Source organism: Rhinopithecus roxellana, chromosome 18 (assembly GCF_007565055.1).
Source record: "Rhinopithecus roxellana isolate Shanxi Qingling chromosome 18, ASM756505v1, whole genome shotgun sequence".
Classification (NCBI taxonomy): domain Eukaryota; kingdom Metazoa; phylum Chordata; class Mammalia; order Primates; family Cercopithecidae; genus Rhinopithecus; species Rhinopithecus roxellana.
Window position 1 is genome coordinate 97918332 of NC_044566.1, and position 22753 is coordinate 97941084.

The 22753-nt window shown below is 43.3% G+C and overlaps 1 protein-coding gene across 2 annotated transcripts in view; it reads left to right on the forward strand.

Annotated features, from left to right (window-relative positions):
• The window catches only part of ABCC4 (ATP binding cassette subfamily C member 4), a 292989-nt gene that overhangs the window by 98985 nt on the left and 171251 nt on the right, over positions 1-22753 (forward strand). For both annotated transcript variants that reach the window (XM_010358905.2, XM_010358906.2), the window contains exons 8-11: positions 719-968; positions 14457-14558; positions 20074-20163; positions 21724-21915. In XM_010358905.2, coding sequence (XP_010357207.2) covers positions 719-968; positions 14457-14558; positions 20074-20163; positions 21724-21915 — 634 coding nt within the window. The remainder of the gene's footprint in view (positions 1-718; positions 969-14456; positions 14559-20073; positions 20164-21723; positions 21916-22753) is intronic.

A 22753-nucleotide genomic window follows, 5' to 3' on the forward strand; every position in this document is an offset into this window, starting at 1 on the left:
AATGGTGTTTAAAATAAAACTGTGATTTATATTAATGTAGCCAAATGGACAGGTTATAGAGACTGGGCATATCTATATTGGACTAAACTCTATGAATCAGTATTTTTCATTCCAAACAGGCATGGAAATACTGTTAGTTGTTCTTTGTGTTATTAGAATTTTTGGGGGGCGGCTGGGCATGGTGGCTCACGCCTATAATCCAAGAACCTTGGGAGGCTGAGGCAGGTGGATCACCTGAGGTCAGGAGTTCGAGACCAGCCTGGCCAACATGGTGAAACCCTGTCTCTATTAAAAATAGAAAAAATTTGCTAAGCATGGTGGCGCTTGCCTGTAATCCCACTACTTGGGAGGCTGAGGCAGGAGAATCACTTGAACCAGGAGGAGGAGGTTGCAGTGAGCTGAGATCGCACCATTGCCTGGGCGACAAGAGTGAAACTCCATCTCAAAAAAAAAAAAAAAAATGTTTTTCTGGCTTTTGGATTAAATATTTGATTAGTTGTTGCATTCCAGCACATGGTACTTCTTATGATTTTCTGGGTAGTTCCTGGCCACCTCTCACCTTTGCACCTTTTTGTTGTTGTTGTTACCCAGGATGATCTCAAACTCTTGGGTTCAAACAATTCATCCACCTCAGCTCCCAAAGTGCTGGGATTGCAGGCGTGAGCCACTTTATGTGGCTGACATCACTGCTTTTTAAAAAACCTGTACTCTCTTCCAGGAAGGAGATTTCCAAGATTCTGAGAAGTTCCTATCTCAGAGGGATGAACTTGGCCTCGTTTTTCAGTGCAAGCAAAATCATCGTGTTTGTGACCTTCACCACCTACGTCCTCCTCGGCAACGTGATCACAGCCAGTCGCGTGTTTGTGGCTGTGACACTGTACGGGGCTGTGCGGCTGACGGTCACCCTCTTCTTCCCCGCAGCCATTGAGAAGGTGTCAGAGGCAATCATCAGCATCCGAAGAATCCAGGTTGGTGTCAGATGCCATTTTAAAGTTGTAGATGCATTCGAGGTGAAATGATATCTCCTTTTATTTAGCATCACTATGTTCCAGTGTAATGACATTTAACTCTCTCATAACCAAAACGTGCTGCCATTCCACAATGTTGTGTGTACTTCCTTATCTTAGAGCGCACTAAAGACAATGCAAGCATTTTGATCATTTATTGGGAGCAACATAAACAGCAGTGGCACAGGGCTTTTGATGTGCAGGTGGTAACTGCAGGTGTGATTAAAATGTTTAAGCTATCTAAAAGGAGGAAAAGCAAATAGATTTCATCTGTTACGTTAACGCAAATGAGAAAGTAGCGAGTATGGGTTGAGTATGGTTCTTCCGTGGGCTGGAAGGAAAGAGCTTGCTGGAGGTCCCTGCTTCTTGGTCAGGAAGCAGGGCCTCAACTTCACTTAGCTATCCCTGTTTGAAAATAAGTTCTTTCCTCTGTAGATGTTTTCCTTGTTAATTTTTGTGCATGCCTTTAGGATCTCTGCCGTTTCTTTCCTATCCTCTTTTCACTTTTTTCTTACTGTTGATGAACCTAACTCTACCAGACTTCTTTCTTTCCAATTGGTTGATTTCTACTGCCTTGCTCTGTTTGTACTACTGTAACAAAATACCTGAGACTGGCTAATTTATACATGTTAGACATTTATTTATCACAGTTCCGGAGGCTGGGAAGTCCAAGATTAAGGCTCTGGCATTGGTGTGTGGTGAGGACCATTCTCTGCTTCCCAGATGGACCTCTGTGTCCTCACATTGTGGAAGAAACAGAAGGACAAACTGGGCCTGTTTAGTTCCCTCCAGCCTTCTGTAAGGACGCTAATCCCCATCAGGAGGGCTCTGCTGTGGCGACCTAATCACCTCTTAGAGGCCCCACCTCTTAACACTGACACTGGGGTGAAGTTCCAGCCTGTGAATTTAGAGTGGGCACGTCCATTCAAACCATAGCATCCACTTTACACACCATCACCTTTTCCTAAGTAGCTGTCACTAAATTGCCAGGGCAAATAATTTATATCACCAAGGTAAGGTCCTGGCACATAATATATGCACAAGTATTTGTGTGTTTATGAATAAGTTGAAAATTAAAATAAATTGGCTTTGTGAGAGGGCCTGGCAAGAACTTGACTGTCTAAGCTTTTCAAAAATCTGCTTTGTTTTATTCCTGGTTCTTAATAGAGATGGATATCCAAGGACAGACTCGAGTGAACTTAGCTGACACTGGCTGTGATTATTTTTTATTTTTATTTTTTTGGTTGAGGAGAGAGTGGGGTGGGTGTTGTCATAAAAGCTAAGATTCTTTTTTATGATGAAGTTTGTTTTTTAAAGAAGAGATCTTGCTGTGTTACCCAGGCTGGAGCATAGTGGCTATTCATAGGCAGACTCCCACTACTGATTAGCAAGTTTGTATTTCGTAAAAAATATTACCTATAAAACAGACCATACAAGGTCAATTCTTATTCTCATTCTTTCTGACAACAGCTTCAGGTAACACTGTGAAGGGATGGTCCATGCAGGTCAGTAACACTGTTTTCTTACAGCTGTTGCATCTTGAAAGAAATAACTTAGAAATATACTTTGACCAGAGTGTCTTTCTGAGTGTGCGGGACACCTTTTTCAGATGGAAGGGCCACGTGTGTATTGTGCTGCTGTAATTCTCTGACTGCTGTTGCTGCCCCTCACTGTGATTGCAGGCGCTGGTGTGTGTACTGTGAACCAGGGCTCTTGGAAGCCTTTACATGTTATTTCATGTTATCCTCACAATTGAAGGAGATAAGCATTAGTGTCCCCACTTTACAGAGAATGAAACTGGCTCCTGTAATAGGTTAAGGAGTTTGCCTGTCTTAGAGATAGGAATCTGTTCAGAACCATGATTTCTTAACCATTATTACGTTGCCTATTGTATTAGTCTGTTTTTATATTGCTATAAAGAACTTCCTAAGACTGGGCAATTTGTAAAGGAAAGAGGTTTAATTGACTCACAGTTCAGCATAGGTGGTGAGACCTCAGGAAACTTACAGTCATGGCGGAAGGGGAAGCAGGCACTTTCTTCACAGGGCAGCAGGAAGGAGAAGTGCAAACAGGGGAAATGCCAGAGGCTTATAAAACCATCAGATCTCATGAGAACTCACTGTCACTAGAACAGCATGGAGGAACCGCCCCCATGATCCAGTTACCTCCACCTGGTCCCACCCTTGATACGTGAGGATTATGGGGATTACAGTTCAAGCTGAGATTTGGGTGGGGACACAAAGCCAAACTATATCACCTGTGTTGCTGCCTTAGTATCCTCTGGTGTGGGATATTTCCTTCAGTGTTCTTTTACTCATCTAGTCTTACTCCAAAAACCTTGAAAGGTTCTCTGTTTCCTGTGGAGTCCTATTTTTGAAACCTAGGCATAGGGCTCACCTGGCCACATTGTGTGTTTCCCAGCACATGACCCATCTCTGTTCCTGCTTTGGGGTCTTTGGCTCTTTGTGGCTTTGAGTGTCCTCCCTTCTGTCCTTGATTTAAGCAAGTGCTACTAAGCCCTCCGGCCAGGTCTCAGGAGCCTGGTGGTACATTTGTTCCTGCTGAGCAAGGGCCAGTATGGTGCAGCTCAGTGCTGATGAACACATAATGGGCACCAAATGCTGGATGAACAGAAGCAGCAATCATAGCAAAAGGCTGGGACCCAGTACAGACCCAAGGTAGTCCAGGCTGTACCGTAAGCCAGAGGAAGGCCGAGTGAGGAAGCAGACGCGAGTTGAACATTCCCAGAACACCGGGCCCTGTTCAAGGGGGTTGTGAGGGTCCTCAACTCTGGGGAGCTGGATCTTTTTCAGAGTGGACTGGATCGGAGTCTCCACCTCGTTATGCGTGTCCCTCTGTGCATCTCAAACCCCATTAGACTTGGTCGACCTGCTCTTGTAAGAGAGGGGCCATGTCTGACATTAAATGTAGACCCTCCTGGCCAGGTGTGGTGGCTCACACCTATAATCGCAGCACTTTGGGAGGCCGAGGTGGGCAGATCACTTGAGCTCAGGAGTTAGAGACCAGCCTGGCCAACATGGTGAAATCCTGTCTCTACTAAAAATATAAAAATTCGTCAGGCGTGGTGGTGCATGCCTGTATTCCCAGCTCCTTAGGAGGCTCAGGCTTGCTTGAACCCAAAAAGTGGAGGTTGCAGTGAGCTGAGATTGCACCACTGCACTGTAGTCTGGGTGACAGAGTGAGACTCTGTCTCCAAAAAAAAAAAAAAAAAAGCTTCCTGACTGGCTTCCAGGCTGTGAAACAAGTGGACTTTCCTTGGGCCATGTGGAGAGATAAAAACAGTCTTACTTGGTTAATAAAATTAGTCTGTCTTCCTGGCCATTATGAGATAAATGAAGGTTAAGATTAAGACCATGGGGCTTTATATGAACAGATAATAGCTGGTGAGTACTTACTAGGTAACAAGGAGGGGCCCAAGAGCCTTATGCATATTCACTCCTTTTACTAGTGTGACTCCCCCTATCACTCCGACATTACAGATAAAGAAACTGAAGTCTGGGGAGGGTGAATAGCACCTCCACATTTTAACAGTTAATAAAAGGCTGATCCAGGGCTTTAGCCCAGGCTGTCCATCTGTCTCAGAAGTGCAGCCATGGCTCACGTCCCAGCACTTTGGGAGGCCAAGGTGGGCGGATCACTTGAGGTCAGGAGTTCTCGACCAGCCTGGCGAGCATGGTGAAATCCTGCCTCTACTGAGAATACAACAACAACAACAAAATTAGCCGGGCGAGGTGGTGCGCACCTGTAGTCCCAGCTGCCCTGGAGGCCAAGGCATGAGAATTGCTTGAACCCGGGAGGTGGAGGTTGCAGTGAGCCGAGATCGCACCACTGCACTCCGGCCTAGGTGACAGAGCGACACTCCATCTCAAAAAAAAAAAAAAGAAGTGCACAATCGTACCCCCACATGCACAGCATAACCTGAATGCAGATATCACTTCTGCATGGCAGCCATAGGAAATAATGGGGCAAAGACCAGCCCCGACAGGTAGTATGGGGGCGTGGGACGCAGACCTTGGGTCCTCATCAATTCTCTGGGCCTCGGTTTTCTTGTCTCTAAATAAGGGGATTGGACTTAGTGTCGGGAGGTCATTTCCTGTCTTGTCTCACTTATTTAGAAAACCATCTGTATTAGTCAGCGTTCTCCAGAGAAGCAGAACCGATAGGGCCCACATGTATGTACATGCAGAGAGACATTAGTAGATTGATTTATAAAATTTTCTCACGCAACTTAGAGGTGAGGTAAGTCCACAGTCTGCAGGGCAGTTGACGGGCCAGAGACCCTGGGAAGAGCTGATGATGCAGCTTGAGTCTGAGGAGGACAGTCTTGAGGCAGAATTCCCTTTTCTTTGTAGGTCTTCTTTCTCTTAAATGCCTTCAACTGATCGGGTGAGGCCCACTGACATTATGTAGGACTTCAAAGTCTACAGATTTAAATGCTAATCTCAACTGAAAAATACTTTCCCATTGATATCCAGACATGTTTGACCAAATATCTGGGGACTGTGGCCTAGCCAAGCTGACACATAAAATTAACCATCACACAGTCTTTTTTTTTCTTTTGAGATGAGTCTTGCTGTGTCAGGCAGGCTGGAGTGCAGTGGCACGATCTCAGCTCACTGCAAGCTCTACTTCCCAGGTTCAAGCAATTCTCCTGTCTCAGCCTCCTGGGTAGTTGGGGTTACAGGCGTGAGCCACCATGTCCAGCTAATTTTTGTATTTTCAGTAGAGGCAAGGTTTCACCACGCTGGCCAGGCTGGTCTCAAATTCCTGACCTCAAGTGATCCACCCGCCTTGGCATCCCAAAGTGCTGGGATTACAGGAATGAGCCGCCGCACCTGGCCCATCACACAGTTTAATCCTCATCTCTTCTTTTGGGATCTCCACAGGTGACTTTGTCCTCATTTTCCCCTTAGTATTGAAGCCATTTGTTTATAGATTTCTTTCCCTTCCTAAACTCTGAACATATAAAAGGCAGACACAATGCCTCATTCATCTTTATATTACGTATACATTGCAGGCGCCCAGAAAATGTGTAAGTGAAGTCAGCCTCCAGCTTCATTACGTCTGTGAGATTTGGAAAAGGCCTAACAACTGAGCATTATTTTAGTGAGAAGTGATGACTGTCATTCTCTGCTGAATTATGTCACACGTCAGAGAGTGTGGCATGAAAGGGATCCTGCAGACGATTTTCAGGGAATTGTGGTCCAATATGCGGCTAGGGAAGAAATCCTTAAGATTTTTTATTTTTATTTTTCCACTAAAATGCAACTCACCTGTGTCTAAGGCTTGAAATTCCTGTTCGTGTAGATAGATGTATGCATGCAGTAAAACAAACTGACCAGCTGGGAATTTTACATTTTCCAGTGGCTAACTTTGGCAAGGCGCTCTGTGTCCAGATAAAGGATGCATCTTTGAGTTGGGCAGGAAACCTTAATTTCCCCTCACGTACATAGTTTCTGGTGGGTAGATGGGCCTAGAGTCCAGCAGTAGTGATTTTCAGTAAAGGAGAAACAAATGGCCAGGCATGACTGGTAAGAAAGCGTTGGTGTTAGTGTGGTGAGCTCCTTCATGGTGGTGTTGAAGTCATTGCTGGAGGTTTTGTTTTGTCTTGTTTATTTGTTTTTTCTGCCTTAGAACTTTGTGTTTTTTCAACCTGGATGGTTCCTGTAACCCATTTACAATTTTGTCCCCTAGTTCATCAGAATTGCCTGATGTACTGATTAAAACTAAATTATTACACCTTGGAGATTCTGTTCACCAAGCATAGGTTGGGGCCCAGTATCTTTTGTTTGGTTTTGCTTTGAGACGGTGTCTCGCTCTGTCACTAAGCGGGAGTGCAGTGGTGCGATCTCAGCTCACTGCAATCTCTGCCTTCCAGGTTCAAGTGATTCTCCTGCCTCAGCCTCCGGAGTAGCTGGGACTACAGGTGTGCACCACCACGCCCAGCTAACTTTTATATTTTTAGTAGAGACGAGGTTTCACTGTGTTGGTCAGGATGGTCTCAATTTCTTGACCTCGTGATCCACCCGCGTTGGCCTCCCAAAGTGCTGGGATTACAGGTGTGAGCCACCCTCAGCCCAATATCTTTAGAAAGTGTCCTCGTGTCCCTGAAAATATGCTGTCTTTGGGAAATCTTGCCCTAGTTGTGTGATAAAAAAGCACACGAGGTCAAACTATGTGTAGCAAATATAAACGAAGTCAGGGTCACTTAAGACTCAAATCAGTTGAGAGGAAGCACATGGACACCTGTCTTGGTCTATGCTAGGCTTTTGGGGGTTAAGTTTGGAATATATTCATTCACTTAGTCATTGACTCCACAATGTAATTGAGCACCTGGCTTAAGCTGGCACTGTGATAAATGCTTACATACAATGGTAAGCCAATGCACAGAAGTCTTTCCTGCTGGGAATTTCCTCCTGGGAATCAGCAAGTGGGGGTTAATAAATAACCACGTAATTAAAATCAGTGCTCGAGTGTCATTGTCTTTGGAAGGCAATGTCTGAGATGCCATGAGGTGCTTTTGTAGAGATGCCGATGCCATTGTGGAGGTGTAGTGCTTCCTGTGAAGGCTCAAGAAATAGCCTGCAGCATTGCATGTGTGGTAGTGGAGAGACATGGGGAAGAGTTCGGGAAAGGGAGGGGCTTGGGGCAGCCAGGAGGCTGATGCCCTGCGTTTCCCTGGGGGTAATTATGTGAGAAAGCTCTTAATGTTCAAGAAAATCCACATATTTTAAATTCACCCTGGCTGCAGCCTAGGAATACATTGGGGGCCGAGAGTAGAGGCAGGGAGATATGCCAGAAGGCTGATGCAGCAAGCAGTCCAGGAAGATGATGATGTGATTTGGACTCAGGCCAAGTAGAGAGCCTTGGATAGATTTGAAAGCCATTGGGAGCATATCCTTATTTGGGTGTGGGGCAAGAGGAGGGATTAGTCAGAAGGAGGGATTGGGGCTACTTTCGTTCTTATGGCTGCAAAATCTTTTAACCTGGGTTCACTGAAATATGGACTACTGGAAGAAGACCAGATTTAGGGGTGAATTTGGCTGTGAAGACTGGGATGCTTTAGAACTGTGCAGGTGTTTGCTATAAGACCCACTGATGGGGTCTGCCTGGTTCTGCCTCCTTTCCTATTTCTCTAAAAATGGAGGTTGTAAATGATGAGTGTAATGAATTGATCCAATGTTCACTTTTCTTCCTTGCCTCTCATGTGGATGTGTTAATGAACAATGAGAAGGTGAAAAATGGCATCAGGAGAGGAGGAATAGGTCTGCCCCATATACCGATCAGAACTAAGTGAGCCTTGACTGTAGATAGACCAGAGCTTGGCAGACACATAGAGTTTAGAAAACATTGTGTTGTTAAATTTCTTTTTTAAAAATATTTTTATATTTTAATTTTAATTTTTTTTATTATACTTTAAGTTCTGGGACACATGTGCAGAACCTGCAGGTTTGTTACATAGGTATACATGTGCCATGGTGGTTTGCTGCACCCATCAACTCATCATCTAGGTTTTAAGCCCCACATGCATTGGGTATTTGTCCTAATGTCCTAATGCTCTCCCTCCTCTTGCCCCTCACCCTCTGACAGGCCCCGGTGTGTGATGTTCCCCTCCCTGTGTCCATGTGTTCTCATTGTTCAACTCCCGCTTATGAGTGAGAACATGTGGTGTTTGGTTTTCTGTTCCTGTGTTACTTTGCTGAGAATGATGGTTTCCAGCTTCATCCAAGTCCCTGTAAAGGACATGAACTCACCCTTTTTTATGACTGCATAGTATTCCACAGTGTATATATATCACATTTTCTTTTATTATTATTATTATTATTATAATACTTTAAGTTCTAGGGTACATGTGCACAGCATGCAGGTTTGTTACATATGTATACTTGTGCCATGTTGGTGTGCTGCACCCATCAGCTCATCGGCCCCCATCAACTCATCATTTACATCAGTTATAACTCCCAGTGCAATCCCTCCCCCCTCCCCATAATAGGCCCTGGTGTGTGATGTTTCCCTTCTTGAGTCCAAGTGATCTCATTGTTCAGTTCCCACCTACGAGTGAGAACATGTGGTGTTTGGTTTTCTGTTCTTGGCGATAGTTTGCTGAGAATGATGGTTTCCAGCTGCATCCATGTACCTACAAAGGACACAAACTCATCCTTTTTTATGGCTGCATAGTATTCCATAGTGTATATGTACCACATTTTCTTAATCCAGTCTGTCACTGATGGACATTTGGGTTGGTTCCCAGTCTTTGCTGTTGTAAATAGTGTTGCGTTAAACATACACGTGCATGTGTCTTTATAGTAGAATGATTTATAATCCTTTAGGTATATACCCAGTAATGGGATTGCTGGGTCAAATGGTATTTCTGGTTCTAGTTCCTTGAGGAATCGCCACATTGTCTTCCACAATGGTTGAACTAATTTACACTCCCACCAACAGTGTAAAAGTGTTCCTATTTCTTCACATCCTCTCCAGCATCTGTTGTTTCCTGACTTTTTAATGATCACCATTCTAACTGGCCTGAGATGGTATCTCTTTGTGGTTTTGATTTGCATTTCTCTAATGACCAGTGATAAGGAGCTTTTTTTCATATGTTTGTTGGCTGCATACATGTCTTCTTTTGAGAAATGTCTGTTCATATCCTTTGCTCACTTTTTGATGGTTTTTTTTTTCTTGTAAATTTGTTTAAGTTCCTTGTAGATTCTGAATATTAGCCCTTTGTCAGATGGGTAGATTGCAAAAATTTTCTTCCATTCTGTAGGTTGCCTGTTCACTCTGATGACAGTTTCTTTTGCTGTGGAGAAGCTCTTTAGTTTAATTAGATCCCATTTGTCAATTTTGGCTTTTGTTACCATTGTTTTTTGGTGTTTTAGTCATGAAGTCTTTGCCCATGCCTATGTCCTGAATGGTATTGCTTAGGTTTTCTTCTAGGGTTTTTTATGGTTTTAGGTTTTACATTTAAGTCTTTAATCTGTTGTCTTTCTTACTCATACTTTTCAATTTCCTTTTTTCCATGTACAGAAAATGAAGGTTTTATTGTGAAGATTTTAGGTCCAAGAAGTTCTGTCTGTTTTTCTTTTATTAAGGAAAGGATTGATGGTCTTGACATTAAGCAAGTCCAATAGGATTTTAAGAGATCTTATCTTCACAGCAAAGCACTGAAAGTCTTCAATGACTTCCACATCCAGTAAAATGTGTCTCTGAGATTTTGTTGTTCACAAAGCTGCTCCAGTTGTTGCCAACCATCCACTCTGAAGGTCAATCTCTTTGACTTCAGTTCTGCCGTCTGATACTTCCGCAAGTGAACTATTCTGGGGATGCACCTCATTGCTGTATTGGCAATGTCATTTCCGCTTTTTCATCCTCCTGAGTGACTAGAGAAAGTCCAGCCAGCCCCTCCAGCATCTTTACAAGCCATTCGTGTGTTGAGTGGAGACTCATTTAACCACCAAACTATTATCATGTCTTTCTCCACTCAGATCTATTGTATATTGACCAGTGCTTAGTAGGTTTACTGTGTGGATAATTTTTTATTTTGAAGGTGGGGAACTTCTGTTCTCACATGCATGTACAGAATATTGAATTTGATGTCTTGGTCATACACTTCAGCTAAAATCAGAATTTTATTCTGTCTAGACAAGATTAAGAAGATGTATAACCTTTTGCTTGTTGCTGTGCTGACATGGCTGATGCCTTGAATAATTTAAGCCAATCATACAGTCGGTTTATGACTGTAGCATGTATCTGACCCCGAGTGCAGTGCAGTGTTCATGCAGATGAGTGTGTTTGTAAGTGCAGGATGGGGGACACATCTCTGCCCTGTACATACTCAGTTTCAGTACCAGCTGTGGCCACCCTGAGCTGGTTCCCGGCAGGATTAGTTTTTGAGGTGGACCCTGAAGGACAGGGTGGGATTAATACTCAGGGAATCACTTTGGGAGTGTGAATGTCAGTGCTGCTGGGCCATGGAAGAGTTTGAAGCATGGTGTCCATTATCAGAGGTGTTTTCAGAAGATCCTTAGGGAGTAGTGTTTGGGAACGGTTGGTTTTGATGGGGGATGTTGGAGAAGGGACCAGTGAAAACACTGTATCAGTATCACCCATGATTGCCGGTCAGTAAACTTGTGAAATTGGGTCTGGTCTTTTCCCACCCTCCCTCCCTTCCTTTCTTTCTTTTTTTTTGACAGGGTCTTGCTCTATTGCCCAGGCTGGAGTGCAGTGGTGCAATCTCAGCTCACTGCAACTTCTGTCTCATGGGTTCAAGCGATTCTCATACCTCAGCCTCCCACGTAGCTAGGACTACAGGCGTGTGCCATCAAGCCCAGCTAATTTTTATATTTTTAGTAGAGATGGGGTTTGCCACGTTGGCCAGGCTGGTCTCGAACTCCTGACTTCAAGTGATCTGCCCACTTCGGCCTCCCAGAGTGCTGTGATTACAGTTGTGAGCCACCACGCCTGGCCCAACCGGGTCATTTCTTGAGGAATAGTGAATTGTGGCAAAATAGGCCCTGATTGTTATCTCATTGACCATGGAATAGGTGGTATGGGAGGAGGAAGCAGAGATGCTGTGGTTAAGCCTACAGCAGAATATTCAGGCCAGCATCTGTCTGTGCCCTCTCTGCCATGCCAGACATGGGCTTGTGCAGGGAGAACCAGCAGTGCCCACTCCTAAGTCGGCTCTCAGTAAGGCTGGTGGGTGGATAGTGAGGGAGCAGAAGAACAGACAGCATCTTCTGCTTGCTGGGTCTTTGAGAGAAATACTGATTTTTTTCTTTTCCTGTAGAGAAGAAAGGAAAGTATTTTTCTTTTCCTACATGGAAGAAAGTGTTCATTTTCAGTTTTTGTTCTTTTGAAGTGTAACATGGCAGTCAAGTGTGAAGTGACAGACAAAAATTTTAAGGACTCAAAGGATGCTGACAAATGTTAGAGTAGTAGATGACTTATTTAAGTGTTGTTTTCTCTGTCTCAAACATGTCCATGCTCATTTCAGTGGCTTCAGAGTTGCCAGTGTTTGCAGAATACCCGTGTAATAGCCATTTATACAAGGTGGCTTATTTTTCTCATGCAAAATCCTCTTAAGTTTCCTTGTGAGTTTGTGAGGGCTGCTGGAACAAAGTACCACAAACACAGTGACTGAAAACAATGGAAATTGAGCCTCTCATGATTCTGGAGGCTGGAGGTTTGAAATCATGGTGTCAGCAGTGCCAGGCTCCTTCTGAAACCTGCAGGGGAGAATGCTTCTTTGCCGCTTTGAGCTTCCAGTGGTTGCTGGCAGTCCTTGGATTGCAGCCGCATCCCTCTCGTCTGTGTCCTAATCACTTGATTGTTTTCTGTCCATGTGTCTCTCTCTGTCTCTCTCTTCTTTTCTTAGGAAGATACTGATCATGTTAGATTTAGGGTCCTCCCTTTTCCAGTATGACTTCTTCTTCACTAATTACATCTGTAACACTCCTATTTCCAAATACAGTCAACCTTTGAGGTCCTGAGGTTATGACTTTATCTTTTTTAGGGGTGTCTTAGTCTGTTTATGATGTGTAAACATAAATTACAGATTGGGTAATTTATGAAAAACAGAAATTCTCACCACTATGGAGGCTGGGAAGTTTAAGATCAAGGCACTGGCAGGTTCAGTTTTCTAGTGACGTGCTCTCTGCCTGTAGATGGTGCCTTGATGCTAGATATTCCAGATGGGAGGAATGCTGTGTCCATAAAGGACAGAAGGTGGAAGGGCTTAGAGGGCTGCCTACTGCCCAAAGCATCCTTTACAGGGTCCTTAATGCCATTTATGAGGGAGGAACTCTCATGGCCTAAATACCTCTTAATACCATCACATTGGCCACTGAGTTTCACCACCTGGATTTTGGAGGGGAAGTTGTCCAGGCAGCTTCCAAGGACTGGACATCGGGGTATAGGAAGTTTCCTGGACGTTGTCACTTTCTGTTGGGCTGAACTTAAGTCATGCGACTACATCTAACTGCGTTAGGGGCTGGAGAGAGTGGTCCTTGTTCAAGGCTGCTGTGCATTGGCTAAAAATTGGGAGTTTTGTTAATCACAGAAAATGAGAGCAGATTTTGAGGAGAGCTGACAGCTTTTGCCACATCTACAAAATTTTGGATGGGGTGGGGGTGATCTAGGTTGTTTATTCTGTTTCTAAGCCACTGTAGCTTCTCTCATTGAGTTATACCTACCATTTGAGGAGCAAAAGGGAGTTTTCCTACATATAATTATGTTAGGTTTGTTATGGTTAGCAAGACTTTGTTTTATTCAGTTAAATTGCATTGTGTAGTTGCTAACTAGTATGGAAAATAGCAATAAGCAAGAGATTGGGCTATTCCTGCTGTCTAGGAGGAGGCATTGACTAAGGAAAAAGATAAGTGTAGATGGAGCACAGTAGCTCATGCCTGTAATCCCAGCACTTTGGGAGGCTGAGGTGGGTACATTGCTTGAAGCCAGGAGTTGGAGACCAGCCTGGCCAACATGGTGGAACCCCATCTTTAGTATAAATACAAAAATTAGCCAGGTATGGTGGCAGATGCCTGTAATCCCAGCTACTCGGGAGGCTGAGGTAGGAGAATCACTTGAACCTGAGAGGCAGAGGCTGCAGTGAACCGAGATTGTGCCACTGCACTCCAGCCTGGGTGACAGAGAGAGACACTGTCTCAAAAAATATATATATATAGTATATATATAATTATATATACTATATATATATTATTATATCTAACAATAAGTTATTGTGAAAAGAAGCTTATAAAATATGTTTTAAGAGATAGAAGCCTTTTTTTTTTTTTTTTTGGTAAAGAACACTGACTTAGTGATAGTGAATAAGTTGTACGTCAATTTGACATGCACGAGGGAGTTTGAGAAAGGCCAGTTGAATCTAAGTGACCAGCCAGAGCCAGAGCTGCCTTCAGAGGCTCTGCCCTGTGTTTGCTGCCTGCCCTTCTGGGCTAACTCGCTTTCTAAAGGCTGGGAATGGCCTTGACTTTCATGTTGCCAGCATCTAGCATGGGGCTTGGCACACGATGAGGGTTCATGAAATATTCATCAGATCATTTCCAACCAACTCCTGTGTTCACCATTAGTGACACAAAAGTGCAATAGTAGAAATACGCAGGCTGTAAATGCACTCAACCTCAGAGTAGTATTTTCAGTTTATTTAGGAACCAGTGTACTTGTTGAAAAAAGTTACACAGATAGCTCCTAAAATTACAAAGATAGTTCATAGCCATGAACTCTTTATATGTTTATTTATTAAATAAATATCATATGCTGATATGAACTGATACTTTAAATAGGGTTGGTAAAATGATCTGTAGGCTGTATAAAGTTTTATGTTGCAAATTCCGTGGAAGCAGTGACTTTTGTTTGTGCTTTTGTTTCTGTAATTTAAACAATCTGTGTTTTTCCCATTTTCTTTAGAACTTTTTGCTACTTGATGAGATATCACAGCGTAACCGTCAGCTGCCATCAGATGGTAAAAAGATGGTGCATGTGCAGGACTTTACTGCTTTTTGGGATAAGGTAACATATCCTTAATTGCAAGATCATGACTGCTAATAGATAGTGAGTGACACTGATTTAATACAGAGTTTTGAGGTGTTACACATGGTATAAAATATGGGCTTGTTCATTTACTGAAAGTATGTTACAAAGATTCTCAAAATTTGGAGTAAGTTTTGCAATTAATAGAAAGTAGGTATGAAATCAGACTTAGGTATTTGACAACTTGTATTTTATCTCATTTTCAAAGAACCAATGAAAGTGTTACCTCATTCTAAACTAAATGTCACTAAGTTTGGACATTGGCAACATTGGATTTTATAGGATTGGACAGACTAGGGGTGCAGCATGGAATGGGTTAACTGCTGAGTACATTGTAAATTATTACAGAGACTTTGAGGTATCAGTGCACATTTTCACCTTACTGTTTTCAGGTCATCTTACATATTGGGAAAGCCCATGACTTGGATTTTTGCCACGGGGTTGGGTTGGGGCTCCCCTGTTCCAAGCACCTGGATGTTGCCAGCTGCTTTGGTGGCAGCCCAAGGCAGAGGGGAGGCTGCAGGCTGGCGTAGCAAGCTCCATGGATTCCTGACTGAAGGGTTTCACTGTGTGGTAAGCGGACAGGTAGTTCAGGCAAGGCCACAACAATTTTTCAGCACTTGGTTTACTCATAACATTTAGGCAAACGGGAACAACAGCAGGGGCCACCCACAGGAAGTACTTAGGCTCAGTGCATCTCCTGTTATCCACAACTCCGGGGCCCTCCTTATGCTTCCAAGGAAGCAGTGGGCTCCCTGCCCAATGCTCATAGAAGCCACTACTATGGCACCAGCTTTTCATGAAAAGAAAGGCTGTATTGTAAGTTGAATGGCAAGGAGACAGGAGGCAACTCTCAAATTTGTCTTCCCTAGCTGGGGGATGGGGCAGGTTTTACAGGCAGAGGGTAATGAGGCGTGGTCCGATTGGTTCTTGCAATGAAGTGATTCCAGGGCTGGATCTGATCGCATCCTGGATCAGGCCATGAGGTGTCTGCTCTGAACTCGTTCCTCCTTCCTTGGTCCTAGCACTTGGTTGTGTGCTTGGTTCATGTGGAAATGCTCAGATTACATGACTTGCAACCTGGGATCCATGGCAACTGAAAAACAGTTTACTATGTTATTACACAGAGTTGAACCAGATTGGACTGGTTCTGTGGTTATGCTCACCTGAGTCCGGGGTCCTCCGCAAATCCACTTGTCTCAGTCTGTATTAGTCTGGAAAACAGAACATACAGCATGGGAGAGGGAATTTCGTGCAGAGAATTCATTACGTAGGTGATGAAAGAAAGAGCACAAAGGGAAAGCAGGGGTGGAAGAGGCCACCCTGAGACCAGCCATGGCAGGAGGCTGTACCCTGGGGCTGGAGATGATGTCTGCCAGGAGCAGAGCGCAGTGGCCCGGCTGCCAGCAAGATTTCGGATCAGAGGGCGCTGGGACCACTCGGACTGCTTCAAACAGGTGGGCAGTGCTGGTGGTGACCAGCTCCTCCCCTCTCCGGGTGCTCTTCCTGGCTGACCTTGAGTTGTAGTGTAGTTTGCTGGAGCCAAGAGCCAATAGGCGATTGAGCAGCACTCCCGCCCAGCCCCACTGTCTCCGTCCTCTCCTGTGGGACAAATGTCAAAACTCTAGACTCCAGACTCTTCCTTTCTCTGCATGCCCTTGGCTCTAAGTGTCACACTCCCTATTTCATGTTTGCCTAATTCTGATGTAATTTTTGCCATCTCGACCGACATAACAATAATGTGTTCCCAAATACATAGAACATCATTGCACCTTGTGCACATGGAAACTCACACAATGTGCGTCAACTGACCGGACAGTTTCTCCTTACCTGCTGGCATTCCCACCTCATACACTTTATTTATTTATTTATTTATTTATTTATTTAGGAGATGGAGTCTTGCCCTTTCGCCCAGGCTTTAGTGCAGTGGTGTGATTTTGGCTCACTGCAACCTGTCTCCCAGGTGCAAGTGATTCTCTTGCCTCAACCTCCTGAGTAGCTGGGATTACAGGAACACCACACCGTGCCTGGCTATTTTTTGTATTTTTAGTGAGATGGGGTTTCTGCCATGTTGTCCAGGTTGGTCTTGAATTTCTGGCCTCAAGTGATCTGCCCACCTTGGCCTCCTGAAGTGCTGGGATTACAGGTGTGAGCCACTGCGCCCAGCTCTAATACACTTTAAGCATTGATAGAAAAGCTCTGTGAACATCCACTAGCAAAAAGCACTCTAGGTGAATGCTGTTGAGCTAGAGGAAGGCACTGCAGTAGCCACCACACACTGTGTAGGTCCCATTTGCAAATTTTTTTGTACCAAACTCTGCAACGTTGTAAAATGGGCTGTTTTGTTGTTTTTCAGTTCCTAGACAACGTTGACAGCTGCACTGAAACAGAACACTCCACCCTGTTTTCTGGGCCTTGTCTTGGGGGTGATTATGCCCCACACTGCCAGGGATTATTAGGGAGGTCATGCAGCTGAGAGGGTACTTGGGTGGGAGGAGGGGCACAGACACGGGGGCTTTTGGAGAGAAGCTGCAGAGGAAAGAAGGGTGTGCTGGGCTGGGATTCGGGAGAAAGACAGAGGCCCCAGCAGCAGCCCTGCTGGATAGACCAGTAGGTATTGGGGGAAAGGTCTTCTCACCAGCCTAGGTCTCATTTAGAAAACAAATGGGTTTGTGCTGAATCTCTAAGCTGTAAAGTCTGTGGCCCTGTGGGAGCCTGTGACTCTCTATGGGGCAGGGATTTGCTTCTGCTTTCTTCACTGCTCTGGCCCCAGGGCCCAGCATAGGTTCGGCCCCAGAGTGGGGGCTCAGTCTGCCTGCCTTAGTGTCCTGGAGCCTGGAGGTCTCAGAGGGAAGGGGCCTCGCCTTCTGAGCTGTTGAGTGCTGCCCCCTTCTGGCTGCGGCACACCAGTGCTGGGTCCCAGGCCTCCAGGCGGGGCAGAAACCTGCTCTAAGAACCAGGGCGGTGATGGGAAGCTGGGTTTTGCATGTGGCTCACTCTTTTGCAGTCAAAACTGAGTAAAAAGAAGTAAAATCAGAAATAGTTGTTAGGAAAGAGACACACTGCAAAGGAGGGGAAAGGGACAGGTTGACCGGTTGTGTTTTTTCATCCTTTTGTAATCACAGAAATAGGGTTTCAGTTGTCTTAAAAGACAATGTTACTTAATCAGGAATACAGAGTAGACCCTTTACATTTTAGAGGAGGAACACCTTATATAGTAAGGCTAAGTCAAGCAAGACTTTGTGAATTTGTGACGTTTGCACTTACAAAATCGTGTAAATATGTCACATTTTGTTTAACGTTATTTTTTCCAAGTGTTTAGGTAATAATGTGTTACTTTTTTAAAAAAGACATAGTTGTTAGGCATGTAGGAAGGAGTAGAGAAACCTCTTCTGGATGGTTTTTATATAATTCCTATGATATCTGGGGCTAGTTTCTTTGTGATTAAAAGTGATCATGATTGATTTGGTCTGTGGCCATACTATAACATGGTATGGGACACATTTATAAGGGGTCAGTTTACATACACACATATTTTGGCATTTGACCATTTGTAAAAATATTTGTGATTATTTGGGTATGTGACTGTTAAGTCGTGTCCAGATAAATTTTTCATTTTGAAGGTTATCTTGATCTCTTGTTCCTCTGTGGTGCTTTCTGTCTTTTGGGCATTTTACTAATCGCACGTGCCCGCTTGAGATGTGGAGAGGGGTTGATGAGTACCTGTTTGTGGACTGGGCCAGCTCAGCATCTTTAGGTTGCGGGTTGGTTGACTTCATGCGTGCTTCCCTCTTCCATCATCCCAGGGGTGTTCCACCCTTCAGGGACGCCAGATTCATTTTGAAGAATCCTTTTCTAGAGTTGAGGAGGCTACATTGCCTTTTATTCACTCTTGATCATTTTTCTATGATATGGATGAGCGTTTACTAAAGTGTGTTGTGCGGAACAATAACCCCTTCCGAAAGGATTTGGGACTCAAATAAATTTGCTAAATGCCCACCCACCAGACACACATGGTCAGGTCTCTCCAGTCTGTCCACGGGAAATTCAGATGAAGACTGTAAATGTGAGACTTAAACGCCTTTAGGATTCCTCCCAAATTGTAGCTGTTTTTACTTCACTTAACAGTATCAATTTTTGTTTGCTAGTGTTGATGTCTGGGTTTGGATAAAAGTTCTCATCGTTGGCAGTTTTTACGGTTGAGGTTCTATACTCTGAATTTAAAACCATTCGTCTCTTTATTTGTACCAAGTGACTTTTGCTTTTTTAAAAGATAAGTAATTCAAAGTACTGATTGTCCTTGTATGAGAAGAGGAAACCTCCTCATTTTGGTTTGTCATGCTCTGGTAAACTGTCCCTTCTCCCTGATACTTAATCCTCTCAATTGAAAATATTTAGAAGCTCTTTGTAAAAGTAATGAATTTGGTTTGGTCTCCTAAATAATAAACTGTAAAATAACTTTTTTTTTTTTTTGAGATAAGGTTTCACTGTGTCACCCAGGCTAGAATGCAGTGGTGCAATCTTGGCTCACTGCAGCCTCAATCTCCTGTGCTCAAGGAATCCTCCTACCCATGAACATATATTTAATTTCATGATTCTTCAGTTTTTGGTTGTTGTTAAATTAGAGCTCTGGTTACAGGGTTGACCACGATTTGTAGAAGTTCATTTGCCAAGAGTGACTTTATAGTATAAAGTGCCTTCTAATGCTGGCTGGGCGTAACTGAGGTTCGTGCTTTATCAAGTGAAAACGGAGAGATTAGTGGAGATTTCAAATCATCCATTAGCCAAGGACTGGGCATGCCATGTACTCATGCTGCCACCTTGTGGAGGTTAATGAAATAGAATATTAAAACCAAGGGACAGAACGAAAACTTACAAATGATTGAAAAGCTCCCGTACTGAATATTATATTAAGAATATTGTTTTAAATGAGAACACATGGACACAGGGAGGGGAACATTACACATCGGGGCCTGTCAGTGGGTGGGGGGCAAGGGGAGGGAGAGCATTAGGACAAACACCTTATGCATGCAGGGCTTAAAACCTAGATGACAGGTTGACAGGTGCAGCAAACCACCATGGCACATGTATACCTATGTAACGAACCTGCAGGTTCTGCACATGTATCCCAGAACTTAAAGTAAAAAAAAAAAAAAAGAATATTGTTTTAATAAGTTAGCATGAGTTTTCATTTCAAGAAGGTTACCTTGTCATTGTTACTATCTAAATTTTGTGGAAGTGTGGAGCTGTGTTCACATGAAAATCGGGTAAAAGAGAATGGACCTTCCTTAAGTACTGAAGACTCCAAACTGTTTAAAACCCCACAAAAAAAAATATATGAAAAGGACTCTAGGATACAATATCTTAAAATAGGAAGGAGAAAGACTTGGGTTATGTTCATGTGTCAATGACTATTGTATTGTTTTCTTCTGTTTTTGAAGTGATTTGTGTGACTTTATTGAAATGGGCACATTTTATAAACTTTAATTTGTAGGCATCAGAGACCCCAACTCTACAAGGCCTTTCCTTTACTGTCAGACCTGGTGAATTGTTAGCTGTGGTCGGCCCCGTGGGAGCAGGGAAGGTGAGTTAGAATGGCTTTTGGCAGCTTGACACACCCCACTTCTCATATTAACTTCTTGGGTTTGAGCCCAAGGCTACATGTAACGCATTTTTGAATTACGTATGCTTGGCACGGCATTTCTCAGTACATGGAACATTCGTTTTGCAAGAAGGGTCACATGACCAAGTAAACGTGGGCAGTGCATATCCTGTTTCTCTTGGTTCTTCAAGTTGCGTAATTGGGAACTCCTAGAAGTTGGACATCTCCATGAAGGAAATTATATATGTGATCACGATGCAGGATGGATTGACTAAGAAAGTGGGAACTTCTTTTTGTCAAAGTGGACCCTAGATGCTACAAGACATGTGGAGGTTGTGAAGGCTTGTCTGAAAAGCTTTAAACATGTTTTGATATGACTTCTCCAAGTCACATGAATATACATTTAATAAACCTGTAGCCAGGTGTATAGTCCTGTGTTAGGAGTAAAAGATACACCTGTAATCAAGACCTAGACACCACTGCCCTCCAGAAGTTTCTGGTATCTGGGGTGAGACAGATATACAAACAGATGATTTCAGTTCAGTGTTCTAAGTGTTCCGATAGTGGGGGGCACAGACATGTCACGTCTGTGCATTGTAGAAGATGTGAAGGAAACATGCATACAGTATTAGTGTCATGCATTCTAAAGCAATGCAATAAATCTAGATGTAGGTATATGACCAATAGGGCGGTTTTACAATTGAAGTTTGCTCTCCAGAGACACGATTCTTGGGTAGTTAAAAATAAAAGTCCTTCCTAGTGCACAGGATATATTGTTTATTTTTATTTATTCATTCATTTATTCATGTATGTATGTATGTTTAGTTTTTGAGACAGGGTCTCGCTCTGTCGCCCAGGCTGAAGTGCAGTGGCGCGATCTAGACTCACTGCAACCTCCACTTTGGGTTCAAGTGATTCTCATGCCTTAGCCTCCCAAGTTACTGGGATTACAGGCGTGCCACCATGCTCGGCTAATGTTTGTAGTTTTAGTAGAGATGGAGTTTCACCATGTTGGCCAGGCTGGTCTCGAACTCCTGGCCTCAAGTGATCCACCCACCTTGGCCTCCCAAAGTGCTGAGATTATAGGCATGAGCCACTGTGCCTGGCCAGGATATGTTATTTACATGTAGCTTTTCTAGAACTAGTTCTTTGTCAAAAAGGATACCTGCATGCAGGAACAATGCATTCAATATTGGATATATGAACTGTATGTCACGCTTGGCTACTCTGTTGCTGTCAACATTCTTAGCTGATCTTTGTTCCATGTACCATTTCATTTAGGGAAATGAAACTCATTTAGGGAAACTCACTAGGACAGAGTACATTGTTACACTCTATTTTAATATTCCTTATAAACCACTAGTTTATATGGACCAAAATGTTATTTCCAATTTAATCACAATTTCCTGGCTGTACTAGATCCTCTTTTAAATGAATGAATGATGTTTTTCAAGCTCCCAGGACTGGGCAAGGCTGCATTGCAGTGGCTTATTCTTGTCTCGAGTGTTGACTGAACATGTGTTTTTTTACAATCTGTTTCAGTCATCACTGTTAAGTGCTGTGCTCGGGGAATTGGCCCCAAGTCACGGGCTGGTCAGCGTGCATGGAAGAATTGCTTATGTGTCTCAGCAGCCCTGGGTGTTCTCGGGAACTCTGAGGAGTAATATTTTATTTGGGAAGAGATATGAAAAGGAACGATATGAAAAAGTCATAAAGGCTTGTGCTCTGAAAAAGGTGAGTGGTGACTTTTGGATTTCATGTACTCCAATGTCAGTATTCACTTGAACAACAAGGTTTATTAGCTTTTTTTTTTTTTTTTTAAGTTTGAAAGACCTTTGAATGTTATTTAATACTTTAAGGCAGTCCTCCCAGTAAATAAACACACACATGCTCTGTCCTCTTAAGTCTGATGTGAAAATGATATTTACAGGGTGAATTTGGGGGGGTTTGGTTGGTTTTGTGAAGTTTTATTTACTTTTAACTTTTTTTTTTTTCAAAATGGACAATTATAAAAATTTATTTCTTGCTATCATCAACTGGCTCGGCAGAGATTACAGTGCTTTAGTATCTCATTACCCGCTGGTGTGCATCAGACTCCAGATGTCTGCACCGTGCACTTGGCTGATGTTTCCTGCTTGGGTCCCTCTCAGACCATAGGTTTCCTTCTCCACTCCCTTTAAAAAAGAAAATTTGTTTCAGTAGATTTTGGGGTATGGGTGGTTTTTGGTTACATGGATAATTTTTTCAGTGTAATTTATTATTTAAAGGAAACAAACTGTTTTAAAATTTATTTTTCATTGTGTGTTGTTTCACCAAGAGAGTGATTGTTTTCAGAAAAGATGAAGCATTTGATTGTACACTGAGGTTTTCATAAAATTGGTGGATAGTTGATGAAAACTGAGCATACTTAATAGAAGGCTGTAAGTTAGAAAATAGAAAAAATGGTAAATACTGCTAAATACTATGTTACCTTCTTTGGGCCATAAAAATCAGTGAATAATGGCATTAAAGGGCTCTCCCTGGGCTCTGTGCAGTGTGGCCTGGACATCCTACTGTTCTTTTGTACTGTCTG